The 18,925-nt window shown below is 36.1% G+C and overlaps 1 protein-coding gene across 21 annotated transcripts in view; it reads right to left on the minus strand.

Moving 5' to 3' along the window:
• The window catches only part of PATJ (PATJ crumbs cell polarity complex component), a 350,711-nt gene that overhangs the window by 327,475 nt on the left and 4,311 nt on the right, over positions 1 to 18,925 (minus strand). For all 21 annotated transcript variants that reach the window (XM_082356311.1, XM_082356308.1, XM_082356317.1 and 18 more), the window contains exons 2-7: positions 11,721 to 11,777; positions 11,456 to 11,622; positions 9,608 to 9,802; positions 8,143 to 8,282; positions 2,720 to 2,915; positions 589 to 717 (exon numbers count right to left, since the gene is read on the minus strand). In XM_082356311.1, the coding sequence (XP_082212437.1) occupies positions 589 to 717; positions 2,720 to 2,915; positions 8,143 to 8,282; positions 9,608 to 9,802; positions 11,456 to 11,622; positions 11,721 to 11,742 (849 nt within the window). In that variant the 5' untranslated portion in view covers positions 11,743 to 11,777. The remainder of the gene's footprint in view (positions 1 to 588; positions 718 to 2,719; positions 2,916 to 8,142; positions 8,283 to 9,607; positions 9,803 to 11,455; positions 11,623 to 11,720; positions 11,778 to 18,925) is intronic.

Raw genomic sequence — 18,925 nt, forward strand, 5'->3', positions numbered from 1 at the left:
CTTCAAATTTCTAAACTACTTTTTAAAAACTCAATGTAGTATTTAACATTTTCTTCAACATAAAACTAAGCAGAAACAGTTGATAAGTTTTAAAATGGCCCACTTTCAGTTTGAACACTGCTAAATAATGAAGGGTAGTATTTTTATTTATAATGCCAGAAATTTGTAATTCTAGTGAAATTTACCACAAACAATATTGAGATAAAAGTTTGTAATCGCTGTACCATCTGATTTTAACATTTAGGACCTTGAAAGATACACTGGGAGAAAATAATATAGATATTCAGAATACAATACCCATTAATGATTCCTTTCAATAAAAAATATTGTCTTTTGAAAAAATCAAGATGACTGTCAATCACAGGCCAAAAAAAAAAAAAACCACCCCCAAAAACGTTGATTTAGGAGCTTTTTAAAATAAAGCAGAGTGAGTGTATATTAACACTTATAGAAAAAAACATATTTAGCTATACTTAAATTCTGGTCATGGAAACATATATCCTAGTAACCCATGTTATAAAATTACATTTCAAGCCATACAATTTAAATTGTAAAAAACCAAAATTAAATCAAAGAAGGTCAACTTACTCGATCTGCTAATCCTCCAGGAACTATAGTCCTCACAACTACACCACTCGATTTTCCTCCAACTATTCCAAAACCTAATCCAGAGCCATCATTAATGAGCTCAACATCTTCAAGACGGCCCCAACGAACCTACAAATTTATAGCAAGTAAGAAGCAAAGTGTTAGCAAAGCACATACATTCATCGCTTACCAATACAGTAATTACTAAGGTAACAGGTAGACAAAAAATTTAATATTCATACAATTAATCAAGTCAACTTTCTAGAGGCTCAGAGATACGTAAAGATGATCATATGGTCCCTGCCTTTACAGATTTTATAATCCGATAGAGAGATAAACTAAAACATAAACAATTAAAATATAAGACAGAATATTGGACCATAGGACACTGTAGCTCTAAGAGGACAGAAACACACTGTCTCATTCCCCAATCTATGCCTGATACCTAGCACAGTGCCAAGCACCTAGTAGAAACCAATAAATACGTGTTTATCTGAATTAAAAGAGAATCATAAAATATTATAAAGATGGGAGGAATGTAGAGACAAGAGGTCAAATCCAATGAAAACTTATGGAAAGCTTCAAGGAAAAGGTAGCATTTTAATTGCTCTACAGAGAAAAAAGACATTCAAGCAAAAGGGAAATTTAAGAGCAAAGCTAGGCTCAGATAAGTGGGCATAACTGAAGGTTTTAGAAGAGGGAACAACAGGAACAAAGCAGTGGTTTAGAAAGATTAATCTAGCAGCAATGTGAAGCATGCGATTGTGAGGACACAGAGTGACCAGAATAATTGAAGAGACTCTGATGAAGGAGAGGAAAGGCAGGCCTAACTGAAGATATTAGCAATAGGATTATACAAATCAGACTAAGAGACATAAGCGTTTTTCCTCTACTAGCAGGCTCCATCAGAAGTACGCATTAAATTCACATAATGCGCCTGCAGAGCAAAAGTCTCCCCCTCAAGACATCAGGGCATACTTATTACTTAGTTCTTCTATTACACTAAATTGGAAAGTTACTATGCAATGTTAAAATAACCAGAGATATTGGGACTATTTAATAAATTCACACCTGGAACAACACCTAGTATCCAGGAAGCAACAATGTTTGCTAAAAATGCCTAAATTAGGGACAGCAATTAATATTCATAGAGTATTTATTCTGCCCTAGGCACTGTGTTTTGCTCTTCACATGCATTCTCACTTAATCCTCACAACATCTCTGTGAACTAGACACTGTTATCAGTTCCAAGCAACAGATGAGAAAACTGAGGTATGGAGAAGTCAAGGCATCTGCCCAGTAAGACTCAGCTACAAAGTAAGAAGTGGACCTGAACCCACCTTAGCCTGACTCCAGAGTCCTTGTTCTTAACCACTATGCTAAGCAACTTCCCACTTTGTTCATTCTATTTATTATGTAAATTGTGCTACATAAACATTACTGATTACAACAGGGAAAATGTCTATACATTAGTGTTGTGACCTTGTACTGTACCCAGTCTGTTTTTTCTTTTGTCCAATGAATGGAAATTAAATAAATCAGCTAGCACTTAGTGTTATAAGAAAATAAGATTTATTAGTTTGCATTTTGAAGATGCAGGCCAAAATCTGTAAAATGTTACAAAGCAAGTTTAAAGACTCCCAAAGGAACATAAACTTTTATTCTTTTAAATTGTTCAGTATACATCCTTACATGAAAAGAAGAAAAACTTCTATAATTGTGCAGTATCCATAATCTAGTCATAAACACCCAATATAATTTTAAAAAATGTTTTTGAAACAAATAACCAAATCTTAATTTAAAAACTCAATAGTAAATCTCTAATAAAAACTCCCAGCTTAATTAAATGGTTACATCACCAAGGAATTCCTTCCATCACCAAATGATACCCAATACTACAATTTGCCCTCTATATTAAATAATAATCTTAAACAAGGAGAATCATAGGACATTGAAAAAACAAAACAAAACCCTCCTTGAAATATCTTGTTTAACATGCTAATGCTGCATTGAGATATAATCAGCTTTCTTGAACTATGACAAATAAAACGACATTTTCTAAATGTCTTTACACTTCTTAAAATCAAAGGTGTAATTCAAAATTAAGTGTTTTTCCAAATTTGCAACTCACTGTTTCAGGCAGATTTGCATCAGTTAGGCTGGTAGAAGTGCTGCTTTTTGTGTGGACTGGTTCCCTGGCCACAACCAGATGCAAAGATCCAGTGGTTTGTTGTAACAACGCAATTGCTTGCTGGTGGGAAATGTTCTGATCCAGTGGTGTGTGATTAATAGCCAATATTTGGTCATTTTCCTTTAACCTTTGATCCCTTGATGAAATAAGAAAATTTTAAGTGACATAATAGCCTAATTCTTAAAATCTACTATTCAGGTAGTTTATATGTTATGGTACTACTTCACTTAGTACATTTATTGAAATATTTAATTGTATAATACAAAAGAGCTCTTCAGACTGCTTTTCATTAAAGCACTTATTAACTAATTAACCAATTAAGTAGTGCATCCCTACACACACACATTTTAAAAGCCATATGGCTAGAAAAATAAGCAAAAACAATGCATAGGGCCCCATTGCTAAGGTTTTGCAAGTATGGACATTGTCCTCATTGTGGCACCAAACCTGTACTCCTGAACCCCTTCCAATCTGACTTCTGCATGTACCATACAGGGCTATATGTTCATCAATAACCTCCTCTCTAACAGATTCATCCCATCCGCATTGTCCTTTACTTCTCCAACATTTGTCAACAGAGGCCAAACTCTCCATGAAAATCAATAGAGGTTATTTCCAAATCTGTATCTGAGCCCTTCTCTCTGTCCCAATCACAAATTTCCCAACTGCTAACCAATGTAAAAAGGATTTTTTAAAAGAAATTTTTTAAAGAAATTAGCAAAATCTTAAGAAAAAAAGTACTATTATAGTTAATATTTACTGAGCACTTACTATGAGCTAGGAACTCTGCTAAATGCTTTATAGGCATTATCTCCTTTATTCCTCACAATCACCTTTTAAGGTACTTAGTTAAATTTGACATGCAAGAAATTAAAGCAAGCTTAGCATCTTATCTAAGTAGTCTGACTCTAAACCATACTCTTTAACTTCTTAAAGTGCATACTAAGAGTAGGATTTACTCTGGTTTGCTGTATTTGACTTCATTATCTCCTATACACCCCTCCTGCTCTTCCTGTTTCTTCATTATCACCACAATTCTTTCTTATCTTTCTTTATCTCTCTTGCACCACCCATCTCCTCCTTTCTATTCCCAATGTCAACCATCCAATTGAGATCCTTATCGAATACCTAAAACCTAACTTGTAAAATTCCTCAAGGTTTATTTTTCTAGGCTCTCTTCATGCTAGTATTCCCCAACTCAAAAGTATATAATGATTATCTATAGTTGTTGACCAATAAGGAGAGAGTCAAAGGAAAGAAAACAAACTCTTGTCATGACTATTTTATAAAAGAATATCTTTAACCTTCAATATAAAAAAATCTCCCTGGGAAGGGATTCATCTCAGAACAGAGAAGTCTAACTCATAAATTTAGAATTATGAAAATTCCATTATATTGCCCTTATTTTTTCTCAGGTCACAGCAGATTCAGCAAAACTTTATCATGGACCAGAATTTGGTTAACTTCTGACCTCTAGGACACAATGTAAACTTGGTTGGTATTCAAAGGTCTCTACATTTGGCCCCAAAGTACTCTTCCAACTTGGCTTCCTCCCTATATAAACCTCTTTTCCAACTATCCTGATTTACTCTTTCCCTCTCAAACATGTCTGGTATTTCCTGCTTTTGTGTAAATGGTTTTCTCCATCTCTAATGCCCTTCCACTCTGCTCAGCCAAATTCAATCCACCCTCCACATTGCAACTGAGTGTCTCGTCTCTGTCTCTCTCTCCCTTCATCACTTACCTCATTATCATGGTACTCTGAGCCACTTGTTTATCACTCACTGACCATCCATTTATACTAACTATGCTGTCCATAGAGCTAACTATATCCTTCCCTGTTAGATTTTAAGTTTTCTGAGGACAGGGATTCAGACATTTCAGATTCTCCTTTGGAACTAACAAGTTGGATATTTCAATTTTTTATGCCAAAATTGTAGGTGGCTCTCACAATAGATCATGTTGCATTAAAAATGTTGCTCATATATCTTTTTATGACTATTAGGAAAGGCTTATGTTATATTAGAAAATAAGAATGATATAAAATTGCATATATTCTAAGACATTGTCTTTATAAAAAGAAAACATTCTAGGGAATTCCCTGGCTGTCTAGTGCTTAGGACTCCACGCTTGCTTTCACTGCTGTGGCCCGGGTTCAATTCCTGGTTGGGGAATTAAGATCCCACAAGCTGCACAGCAGGCCAAAAACAAAAGAAGAAGAAAAGAAAACTTTCTAGGGACTTCCCTGGTGGCACAGTGGTTAAGACTCCACGCTCCCAATGCAGGGGGCCCGGGTTCGATCCCTGGTATGGGAACTAGATCCCACATGCATGCCGCAACTAAGAGTTCACATGCCACAACTAAGGAACCCACCTGCCGCGACTAAGACCTGACGCAACCAAATGAACAAACAAAAAAAAAACTTTCTAATGTATTTCCTATAGTTGTCTCAGGGTGGTCAAAGTCCAAGAGCTTTGTTTTGGGGGGGCGGGGTAATTATATTTCTATATTTTATATTATAGGAATGTATTATTTTCATAATGATTTTCATCATTTTGAAATATATATTTTTAAAATTGCGAAAGTTGCTTGTGAACTTTTCCCTAGTCCTAAAGAAACTGCTTTTTTTTTTTTTTTTAAGAAACATTATTCTTTTAAAGGAGGAAAGAGAAAGAGTAGTTGTATTCTTTGCCAGGCAAAGAGGGAACACAGGAGGCTAGCACCTTCAAAAACTGTGCCAAGAAACATTTATTTTTAAATGTGACCACTACAGGACAATATCCAGGAATACCTTCCATTTTCCCATCTCCTACATTGTCCTTTCTCTAACTTCATCACCTAAATTCCTATTCACAGCTTGTTCATTAAGGGAAATTTCTTAATTAATCCCAAATGAATAAGTTACTCTTAAAACTTTTTAACCTTGATATAACTCATTTTGCATAAGTCAGTCCTTAATTTACTCACACTCAAATTTTCTATTTTCTGGGAATCAATCTATTTTAATCTACCTTTCCCTCTACCCAGTAGACTTCTAGAACATCTCATTTCTTTCCAGTTAGTATCTGCCTAGGAAATATAAACTCAACCCAAAATAAACAAGCTGCAGAGGAGAAGTCTCCTGGAAAATATGATTTTGATGCATTCTAAAGTTGAATAGTATTCATTTTACTGCTACTATTACTTCTAATTTAACTCTCTCATACTATATATATAATTGAATTCACACTTTCCATTCAAGGGGAAACCAGCTCTTGTCTCTCCATTGCAACATTCAGAAATGATGGATTTCCATGACTATGAGAGCCAACAGGGGCTAGGCAAGCTCATAAAATAACACAGTTCTATGTGGAAAGTCCTCAGAAGAAAGGAAGACCATTTAAGATGATCTGGAAGGTCCTGCATGGCTGGCCCCTTCCTCTCTCCAGCCCCTTCTTACACAGCCTTGCACTAAGCTCCCACACCAGGTAAATACCAGACATACTCCAAAGATGGAGTTTACCAGGGCTATCAGTAAAGCGTCTATTCCTCTCCCTGACACCTTCTGCCCTCTGCGGACTCCAGTATCACCTCTCAAATTTCCCTTCAAGCACCACTGCCTATGGGAAGCCACCTGACTCCTTAACCTTGGGCAAGGATCTTTACATACTCAAATATGAAACTCCTCTTTTTGGAAGTGCTCATCTCAATTTGTACTTACAGAACTATTAGTACAGAGTAACTGAGATATAAGAATGGACCACAAAAAGGTTGAAACATTGAAAATACACTGAAAACTACTGAACTGTACACCTTAAAATGGTGACATTTATGTCATGTGAATTATATCTCAATAATGATTTTTAAGTTAAAAAAATTAAAAAGAAAATTTGGGCCAATCAAAGTTAAATAGGCTTTTTGTCAAGGGACTTCATAGTATAAAAGAAGCTAATATTAAGTGACTCTAAGTCCAGGTTTACCCTGGATTGTCTAGGTTTGCCAGAATAGTCCTAGTTTATACCTGCTGTCTTAGTGTCATTATTAATGGCACAACCTCTCACCCCCAAAACTGTCCCAACTTGGACAATAAATTATATGATTACCCTAAGTATGTATAACCAATCTCCAAGAACAGGAGTTTCTCAAATATAGTTGACCATTGCTATGGCTCCTCAGAACAAACTTGAGGAAATGCTACATTGGATGGTAGAATAATACAAAGTCATAGAAGTCCATTATTTCTGAACTTTCAGTTGGGGAGACTATAACTCTGATCCCCAAGAATGGATAATGTGAATTCAAAAATATATTATTAACTGAGAAATTTTTTGTAATAGTTATGCTACTGCTGCTAGTTTTCTAACAGGCAACAGTAATATAATGAATGCTGTGCTTTTTAAATGAGTAATAAACTAAAGATCTGAAATCAAATAGAAACAAAATACAAGTCTTGCACACAACCCTTAAAAAAATACAGCCCAGGCACAAGTGCAGTGGGCTGGGAGTGGGCGTGTCACATAGACTTGAGAGGGATTTTCATTGACAATAAGTGAAATTATCAACAGTGTGTTATGACCACCAAAAAAGCTGTTGTAATATCAAGTTTAATAAACAATATAGGACTTCCCTGGTGGCGCAGTGATTAAGAATCCGCCTGCCAATGCAAGGGACGTGGGTTCGAGCCCTAGCCCGGGAAGATCCCACATTCTGCGGAGCAACTAAGCCCGTGCACCACAACTACTGAGCCTGCACACCACAACTACTGAAACCTGCGGGCCTAGAGCCCATGCTTCACAACAAGAGAAGCCACCACAATGAGAAGCCCGCGCACTACAATGAAGAGTAGCCCCCGCTCGCTGCAACTAGAGAAAGCCCGTGCGCAGCAATGAAGACCCAACACAGCCAAAAATAAATAAATAATAAATAAATTTAAAAAAAATTTTTTTTAAATAAATAAATAAACAATATAGTATGCAGAATGTGAATTTCAATATGCCTATCTTATTGATCAGACCATAGCTAAAATATCATGTTCAATTGTGAGAGCGTGTGATGGAGTAGAAAGAACACTAGCTTTGCCATTGGACAGTCTTGGAATCACATCATGGTTCCAGCATTAATAGCTCTGTGACTATAGGTAAACCATTGAAACTCTGAAACTCAGCATTCTCATCTATAAAATGGACTAATGATACTACTAGCTAGACTGCTGCCACAAGTATATGTGAGAATACCTGCAAAAGGCCTAAAAACTGCATAGGAAGAGAAAATGTTAGCTGCTATTGTTAACTGTTTTGTATGACTTGTTTCTTATTCTCTTTATAATGTTTTCAGAATTGTCAGAAAAAAAATTAGCAAAACACAAAATGAACATCCTTCCTCACCTGCTAGCTATACTCCCTGGCTGCACTTCCTTCACGAAAATGTCGACTTCTCCCAGATTTTGACCTCTGAAGGCCACCACACTGAATCCAAGGCCTCCAGTTGAGGGCCGTTCTATATCTATATATTCAATTTGCCGGCCCTAATGAAGGGGGATTTAAAAAAAAAAAAAAAAGTCAGTGAAGTTTACATTTAACCAACACACCCTTTCCGAAGAACTGAAGTTTCTATTTGTGAATAGCCCCAAAATAACTTCTCCTAAGTCATTTCTAGAAAACCAAATAAACTCAGCATTTCAGTAATAAATTATTTATGGAAATCCTCTCACTTGATTATTTTCAGGAGAACACAAGAGGACATGGGCAGTGTTCTGCAACCTCAGGGAACTGGAGAGGTATTTTCACACTTCATTCACAGTATGAGGTGAATTCCTAGCTGGATGAAAATTCCTGAGAAAAATGTCTTTTCCCACAGTAAATTCTAAATTACTTTGTACACGGAATTTCTCAAATTCTCTTGAAGCAAAATAAATTTTTAAACGAGGAAAATAAATTAGATTTATCAAAAATATACTAGTGTTGAGCCCTAAGTCAGAAGAAGCTGCATTTTTTAGGGTTCTGTTTTTAATTCTATCATGATAAATTAACATTCTCTTTTATTAGGTTAATTCAAAAGATCATGGAAAGGCCACCATTCAAATGGGTTTACCTGTGACAAGCAAGTATTTTATTACTTTGGCTAATAATTGCACTTATGACATGAAAACATCATAAATGTAATCAACTAATAAAAGCATCACATAAAAATAACTATTAGTCAAATTAAGGGTATAGAGCAGTAAGATCAAACAAGGAATTAGTTATAGAACATTATTTAACTATTACACCTTAAACAGATTCTTTTTAACTTTCAAACTCAAGTTTCATTTTTTAGGATACTTGTTAGAAGGTATGGTGAACAAACAGAAAACTAACATCCAAAAATTCAACTGTCTATTATTTAATTTTTAATAGGTATTAAGAATAAAATGGATTACTCTTTTAAATGTTTCCCTAGATATTCCAAATTATGTTAGTTCTAACTCCCATTAATTCTTTTTTACATAAAATTTAAAATAGTTTCAAAGGAGTTACATCACTTCTGGTAGACATATTAATTTTCCTCCTATGAGCAAAACCATAAGAATCTTTTTCCTTACAAGTGTACAGATGTGTCAAATTGGAGTCAGTGTCTTGAAAACTCTCCTCACCACACACATGGATATTTTCCTTATGTAATTTTAAACAAATAAATTTCCAACACACATATTAGAAAATAGTATCAATTCCTCCTAACAATATAAAACCACAAGCAAACAAAACACAGACTAACACATTTTAAAGGCAAAAAGAGTGAGGGTAGGTTTCTTTTTTAACCTATAATAGGAGAAATAAAACTAAATATTCCCATGACAAGATGTAACTTTACCTGAGCCATCTGTTGCATGACTGAGTTAAAATCTTCATTTCCCAACTTTGGGGTCCAAGGAAACAACCCAGATACAGTCAAGTTATTAGAGGACCTATGGGCATTCCCATTAGTAATGGCACCATCCGTGAACACCAATAAACCTTTCCTAGAAAAATCAAAGTTGGCTGAACAATCTGAGGGTAGATGGCTGAGCTGTTGGAGAAAAAAAAAAAGAGAGAGAAAATTATCAACAGAAACCTATAGACAAAAAATATTTCTATTTATTAAATATTATTTTTGTCCATCACATGAATAATGGAACGCTAAATACATACACACGAAAGAAATAAGATACAGATACATGAATCTGTGTTTATAAGGCTATAAATTTTTTATTTAGTATTACACAAAATGTTTAATTTGTTCTCATTTCCTGCCTTCTACGATTACCTCAAGTTAATAGCATGTTCAACAGCTTATTACACTTCAGATACACAGACACATTCAGTCATATAAACATGCATGTAAGACACTGAGCCCTTTTGCACTTATCTATACATTTCCATGTGGAGAGGCACAAAAGATCTGCAGGTGGTATATAACAAAAATAACTCAGTATTTATTAAGTGCTCGCTATAAGCAAAGTACTATACCAAAACTCTTACATAATATCTCATTTAATCCTTACAATAGCCCTAGGAGATATCCTTATTTCTTTTTGTGAACATAAGAACTGAGGCACACAGGGATTAAGTAACTTGCCCAAGATTAGTAGCAGATGAATTTCAGAGTCACTTAAACACTAATTAAAAAAAAAAAAATTGGGGGAGAATCCAGTAATTATGGAAAAAGGAAAACAGAAGTTAATTTTTAAAATATCATTGGCTGAAATGAGTGCCAACACAATGGAACAAAGGTAACATCAAGAACAAATGTCAACAGGACTTCATAGAAAAAATCAGCACCCGTAGAAACTCTACGAAAACAATGACAGGAAAAAAAATCACGGGGATTTCATAGTTGAATGAATACGATATGATTATTTATATAACAACTGCAAACTATATAAATATAAAAGATTGTTATTATGATGAAGAGGCTGGTTAAGTCCACTCTTAGTCCAGTAACAGTGATTGATTTGTAGTGATCTTTCCCAATTTCTATTCCTACCAACAGCATTCACTGCTGTGATGTACTCATTCCACGATCAGAGAATACAGAAATCTAACCTTCAATATGGGGAGTGCTAAAATTCTGGTATAAATTTTGATCTAAAGACAGAAATTCACAGTAAGACATATGTGCAGAATTTAATCCTTAGTTATACAAAAATCACTTGCTAAATACTTATGGATAGGCATTTTGGTTTATCAGCAAAAAGCATTTTTTTCCAAATTTTAATTTTCACATAACAACTCTGCTACATTATCTTCAATTACATTTAAAATTCTGCCCAAATTTAATCTATAAGATAGCTACTATTCAAGTTCAGCTTCTAGAATAGATGATTTAAAATCAATTTGCCATCCCTGACCCCAAAAGAGAACAACCAAGAGGACAGTTAAAACTCTTAATTTACGTCACTCTAAGCAGAGGTGCTATGAGTCCTGTAATTTTGAAGAAAATGTTGAGAATTCTCAAAGCATCTGACCTTTACATAAATAAGTACAAAAACCATATTCCAAAGCCAAACACAAAATTTATTACCAAAATTTTTAAACTATCCATGCCAATGCAACCCACAGGTCACAAGTCCCAATACAGTCTCTTTGCTGAATTAAGAGTAGACAGTTTGCACCTATCTCCTTCTATATTTCTTTGCTGGTTTGAATATATCAACATGTAAAACCCTGATGGGTAACTTACTTGCCCCTTCAGTTGCTTGATGGACTGTTGAAGAGTGAGTATCTGGTTGAAAAGAGGGCTCTTTAGTGTCTCATAAAACATAGAGAGCTTCTCATTCTGCGAAGTGTCACCCTTCTCCTGCAATTTTATTTTCAAGCGATCAAGAACTTGCAGGACCTGCAATTTATCTTGTTTGAAGAAGGATAATAAGAGTACAAGTTAAATCCTATCTTATATTCCACTTTTGAATAAGTAATTTAGTGATAGAAGTATATATCTAGTTTACCTGTAGCAAGATTTTCAGGCATTATGAATTATTGTCTTCAATCACTTTTAAAGAAACCTAAAGAAAAAATTTTAAATTAAAAAAAAAAAGATTTACCATTAGTGTATACAAGTCTATAGCCCTATAGAAAAATTAAAGAAAACCTCAAGAACATTCTCCATCAAAAGACTTCACTCAGGGCTTCCCTGGTGCCACACTGGTTAAGAATCCGCCTGCCAATACAGGGCACATGGGTTTGAGTCCTGATCCAGGAAGATCCCACATGCCGCGGAGCAACTAAGCCTGTGCACCACAACTACTGAGCCTACGCTCTAGAGCCTGTGAGCCACAACTACTGAAGCCCATGTGCTGCAACTACTGAAGCCCATGTGCTGCAACTACTGAAGCCCGTGCGCCTAGAGCCCGTGCTCTGCAACAAGAGAAGCCACTGCAATGAGAAGCCCCTGTACCACAACAAAGAGTTGCCTCCGCTCACTGCAACCAGAGAAAGCCTGGGCACAGCAACGAGGACCCAACGCAGCCACCCAAAAAAAAAAAAAAAACAAGAAACTTCATTCAGGAAATTCAGATTAAAAGCCACTACACAGCCACTAAGATGGCTAAAAACCAAAACAACAGATAATACTAAGCATTGACAAAGATGTGAAGCAACTGGAACTCTGATACGTTGCTAGTAGGAATGTAAAATGGCACAAACACTTTGAATAATTGTTTGGCAGTTTTTTGAAAGTTAAAACTACACTTACTATATGACCCAGCACTTCCACTCCTAAATACTTACCCAAGAGAAATGAAAATGTATGCCTGCAAAAGACTTATAAAAGAATGTTCAGGGAACTCCCTGGAGGTCCAGTGGTTAGGACTTGGCGCTTTCACTGCCGAGGGCCTGAGTCCAATCTCTGGTCAGGGAACTAAGATCCAGTAAGCCACAGGGTTTGGCCAAAAAAACAAAAGGAACAAAAAAAAAACAAAAAAGAATGTTCACAGAATTTTTATTTATAAAAGCCCAAACTAGAAAAACCCAAATGTCTAATAATAGATGAATGGATAAATCAGTTGTGGTATGTAAGCATAATAAAATACCCAGAAATAAAAAGGGAAAACATTACTGACACACAGAACATGGGTGACTCTCAAAAACAGTATGTTGAGGGAAAGAAAACAGACAAAATGGATGTAAGTTGTATGATTCCATTCATATGAAGTTGAATCTACAGTTATAGATTAGTTTACCTGGGCAGGGTGGAAAGGAGTTGACTGGGAAGACATTTGAGGCAGATTTTTTGGGGGTGATGGGAATGTTATGTTTTGAAAGGAGTACTGTTTACACAGCTGTATACATTTGTCAAACGTCATTGAACTATATATTTTTAATTTTTTATCGTATGTAAGTTATACTTTAATAAAGTTAATTTTTTTTAAAAAAGACTCTAGACTGGAAAGGAATATACAAAAAAGGGATACAAGGGATCAAGAAGATATTAGAGAGATTAGGGGAAAAAACCCTCAAACTAGTCATCTGAGAGAGTCTCCAAAAGGTAATCCCAATATGGCATTTTCCATGGATAATTTTTTTTTAATTCCAGTGATTTGCTGAAAACTAGCCTAACATGTAATCAAAACTCAAAATGCTGCGACTTCCCTGGTGGCGCAGTGGTTAAGAATCCACCTGCCAATGCAGGGGACACAGGTTCAAGCCCTGGTCCGGGAAGATCCCACATGCCACGGAGCAACTAAGCCCGTGCACCACAACTGCTGAGCCTGCACTCGAGCTCGCGTGCCTAGAGCCCGTGCTCCACAACAAGAGAAGCCACCGCAATGAGAAGCCTGCGCACCACAATGAAGAGTAGCCCCCGCTCGCCGCCAACTAAAGCTTGCATGCAGCAACAAAGACCCAACACAGCCAAAAATATATAAATAAATAAATTCATTTTAAAAAACCCTCAAAAAGCTAGCAAACCCTTTGCTGTGTCAAAACTGGCACGTTCACAGTGGTCATTTTCACTAGTGGTACACTGTTATAATAAACCATCTAAGAAATATGAGCACTATACAGTCAAACTGTTCTTACATCATCCCTGGATACAGTTGCTAAACACAATCTTTATCTTCTAATTCAAGGTCATTAAGTAAGAAAGCATATTAAAAACCAGTAAGGAATGCCTTTGGCGTTGATAAAAGGTTCATGTATTCCATCAAAATATTCACGGGATTCCATAAAAAATACCAAAAGAACTGCTGAATAGAGCATCACAGAAACACTTCTGACGTGCTCAGCATCTCAACTGTGAAACCCTTAAAACCACCCATTGACAGGTAACTGTGAATAACGGAAGGGCAGTCACAATGGCACTGTCCTTTTCTGTAGTAGCACTAGCCTAAAAGGACTGACAAGAGCAGTTTCGTGATCATTAATACATCAGCCTCTCTAAATCAAAGAAGGTAAGCTAAAACTATGAGGTGCTATTTTTTATTGTTAGATTGGCATTTTTTTCAATAATAGACTGTATTCCAGATATCACAGAAAAACAGGTGGGAATATAAACTTGCACATTCTTTTAGGAGAGCAACTGAGCAATACCTATCAATATATTAAATTTATATTCTCTTCTAGCCAGAATCTCTCTTCTGAGTGTCTCTCCTAAAGAAGTATTTGCAAAAAGGCACACAGATGTGTGTACAAGCATATTTACTGCATTGTTTTTAATAACAAAACTCCTAGAAAAATTCAACTATCAAACGTAATCAGCCATTAAAATAATAAAGTTGGTCAGAAAGTACTGAAACAGGAATGGGTAGGAAACGGTTAACAGCAAGTCTGTGGCTCAATCCTTCAGCTGGGGATTCCCAGCTTGATACCAGACCTCCATGCAAACAAGCTAAAGGTTTTTAATAGATAACAGAGTCCTCATTTTAAAATGTCAGGAAATACCTGATCTATCTTAATTGCTTTTGTAAATAATCTGAGAACATATGGATTTATAGAGCTTGGCTGGCTGGAACATGGGAGGTAATCACAAAGACATTTTCTATTTGGGTAACTAATGGAGTACAAACCTCGGAATTCCCCAAACAGAAGAGGCTTCCTTTAAGAAAATGTTTCTGTATATATTGTTCACAACTTGTCTGATAACCCAAAACAAACAAACAAAAATGTGTCCCAAGGTTGAATTTTGCTCCTGTAAACACACTAAAAATCACAGTAAAAGTCTGTTATGAATATGCGTATAAGTGACGTCACATCAGTCTATATATAAGTAGGTATTTTAAGCATGCTGATAATATGTCCTAATATGAGAAAGTGACATTCCTTGGAAGCTGTGTCTACTGGCTGGGGGCCCCTCCGGCAAGGAATGTTGGTGCCTAACTCCTGTGTTAGCCTCCTGCCTGTAACATTCAAGTCATGACTAAGGATGGTGTTGGGTAAGATCTCTCATTTACAGGAGGATGCTTGGGCAATTCAAACCTTTGTGTTAATACAGGGACATTATCTAATATATACAACTCAACAGGGAAGACAGCAAGTTTCAGGATATATGCATTATTTGCCCCTTTTTGTAAGGAAAAAAATACGTATTTGTGGGTGCATAGGTTTCTAGATTTAGAAAGATAGTCAATTTAATAATACTGCTAACTTACAGGAAGGAAAAGTGGGGATGGGGACATAAAAAATTAGTTTTACTTTGTAGATACTAGTGTTGTTTGAATTTTATTTAAAAAGCATGTATTATGTTTATAACTTGAAAGGTAAAAGGGACAAAAAGATAATGGCTAAGATGGCCTAATGAGAGAGCAAGACAGATACACAGCAAGATAATGACAACACAATAGGATAATTATATTGTAAGGCACATATATACAATGGCAAAGGTGTGTACCATGTGCTCAGAGAAATCATAAAAGCAGAGTGACTCCCCTGCCTGGGGAAGTTTGGGAATGCTGGAATGAGAACACAGTAGAGACCTCTCTCGTAAAAGAAAAAGAATGGAGTGTAAAAGCAGAGTGACCATTTGGCCTCATTTGCCTAAAATAGTCTCAGATTACCCAGCATCATTATTAATAGTGGTCCACTTCACTCTCAAAGTGTTCTAGTTTGAATGACATATAGGGCTGCCCTAAGTTAGTGCTTCTCAAATTTTAGTGTGCATCAGAATCACCTTGAGGGCTTGCTAAAACACAAATTGCAGGGCCCACTCCCAATGTTTCTGATTCTGTACGTGAATTCTGTAAGGTGAACCCTGAGAACCTCGTCTCTAACAAAGTTCCCCTGTGATCCCGGTGCAGCTAGTCTAGAGACCACAATTTGAGAACTGCTGCATAAAGGTGTAAAAGTGCACGACTGTCAGTGAAACTAGTAACTAGCTCTAAATGAACTGTTATAAGGTCTCTAAAAGCAACAGAAAGGGCAAAAAAGTAATTTAGACCAGTGTTACTACAAGTGTGGACTGTGGATTGATGCTTGACCCACAAAGAGGTAAGTACCAAAACTGGGAATAAGCATTTAGAAATCGTGGAATGCGGCAGAGTTATGTAGATCTATTAAATTTAGTAATACAAAACACAACTTACATTGTACTTATTTTTGTAATTTCATTTTTCCAACAATTCATTTTTCTAATAATTTTATAAAAATGTCAGTCCTTGAAAGAGTGAGGGAGGGGAACCATAATCTTTTACCACCGATAGTTTGAGAAACACTGGTTTAGATAGACTATTTTGAGAGGGTTCTTATAAATAACGCTAAGTAGACTGGTCTTTATCCTGTAAGCAGCAGGAAGTAATCAAAGGCTTTTAAGTAGGGAAGTATTGACTCCAGATTTCTATTTAAAAAGGTGATTCTGGTAACAGGATAGATTAGTGGTCTTCAAACATTTTTAAACACACATTCCTATCAATAAAAATGTATGTTGACCACTCACCTTGTTTTTTATAATTATAAACATATTAATATATTTATATGTCATATGTGTTTTAAAACATATATAAAATAGAAACATCATGAGAGTAAGGTAAAAACTAAAAAGCAAGATTTTATTGTCATTCTCCTACTCTCCCAGTAGATTGTCCTGCACATTTTGGAAACCATGGTAGTAGATATCTCTCGGCAAGGGTTAAGGTTAGAAACTGGTTGGCCATCCAACCCTATGACTCATATTTAATAAAAGCTAAACTATGTTCACAAAGCAGGCCCGGAAAAGTACTACAATTTCATGGCGTTGGGAAATATATAGGGAAGGGCACTAAGGCCTTCAGAGTATATGAGGACAGAAGAAGAAATGCAATTAACTCTATAGTTGAACATCCAGGAAGTCGCACGTACACTAAATGGAACCTATGATTCACTCATTTTATGGTCATAGGAAATCTTCAACCAAACAATTTTGACCTGTTTGGCCTGGCTAAGAAACTAACAGGGCTTACAGCAAGGAATTTCAAGTTTGTTTAAACATGGTAAAGCTGAATCTACCTTGTCATAGATAGGCTACCTACAATCAGTCAGAGCCTAGACATTAAAATGCCACAGTGTGCCGCTGTCCTCATAGTTGCACAGCCTCCAGAGAACCAGTAGTTTATTATGTTTAACAGCTTCCACTCCATCACTGATCAAGAGAGTTTGTGCCATGAATTTTTCATGTCTGGTTCACTGTGGTATTTGATTGAAGGAAATTATTATAATATTGTGGCTTTTAAAAAATACCCATGCCCTTAGCCATCACCAATTAATGCAATATTTGAGAAAAGCTGATGCAGAGTTAGAAACTTAATTTGATTCAAATTTCTAGGTGGAGGAAACTTATTGAAAAGATTTATTAACCTCCTCAGTTCAAGAATGTAGGCCAGTTAAGGACCCTGAGAAACACACTCTCCTGACTCCCAGTAGCACACAAAAATGTAACTCCCTGAGACATCTTATGTTTCTTTCCTGAACTGAACAAGATACCTTATACCTTGAAAATTTGGTTTAACAAGACATCTTATACTTCTATCTTAAAAAATTGAGAGAAAAGATTACTGGCAATCTGTTTGGGGAAGTACAGGTAGTCAGCCTGTAACTGCAGGTGTGAATTGGACAGATCACAATTAGACTGCATGTAACTCCTCAATGGCAATTCCCCAGAGCTCAAGGGAACTAGGGACTCTGAACAATCTAAATGCTATTAACTGTAGATGAAGTCATGATTTCAGAAGTTATTCAAAAATTGAAGTCTATGAACAACTTTAAATTTCTTTTGCTTCCTTTGGAGTGCAAAGCTCAGATTGCTTTTAGTTACCATGGCTTTGTCCTCAAAGCTCAGCATTTATGAGGTACTGATTAAATGGAACACAAACCCACCTGGCCAGAGAGTAATGGCGGCTCTTCACTCAAACTACACATAAACACATCTGCTGTCATCCTAATGTATAGTCAAGACAGGTGTCCTGGACTTGTGTCCCTATCAAATGGCAAGGCCTTTTCTAAACCCCTTAGATGTAAAAAATACTGTATTTTTGGCTGCTGCCAAAACACTGTACTCCTGGAATTTTGGAAAAAGATATATATAAATTCCAAAACCATCCTGATATTTTGGGGCTATGTGCCTAAGCCATAGGCAACTTTTAAGTCCACTTAATGTTGGACATTTAGGACATCAAAGCTGAAAGATACCATGTTAAACTCAGAATCAGAACTGAAAATTGAGTCACTTCATCAGAATAATCCAATTAGCTATATACTAATTTTTCTCATTGAACTATTCAAAGTTAACCAATGCATATCAGTTTCTGCCTGTAACTTGGCCACTGTGTATGAACAGAGTTAAACTGTTTTATGATATGCTCTTGTATTCCTGTTGGTGGCAGTTTTCTCCAATGATCAGCAAAAAATACAAATCTGGGCAATTTTCACACTTAGGGATCTCTGATGTGTAGCCAGTCACTCACTGAAAGAACCAGGCATTCATGCTCCTCACTAATGATTAGTTTCCACCTCAGATATTCTGTTCAATTCTCCCCACATTGCAGACTGTGTGCCCTTAGCTTCTCTCCAGAAATAGAGTCATGCCACTTTTGGCATGCTTGTGATATTCAAAACAATCCTAACAAATTGCAAACTAGGCCAAACTATGCTTTGGACACCCTTCCCACTAATGTTCACCATTCTTCCTTCTCTTGGTCTTTTCCCAAAATCCATTTTATCTGTCACTAATTCAAGTAAATAGTTTTTT

The sequence above is a fragment of the Balaenoptera borealis genome (genome assembly GCF_965194805.1).
Source record: "Balaenoptera borealis genome assembly, chromosome: 1".
Classification (NCBI taxonomy): Eukaryota; Metazoa; Chordata; class Mammalia; order Artiodactyla; family Balaenopteridae; genus Balaenoptera; species Balaenoptera borealis.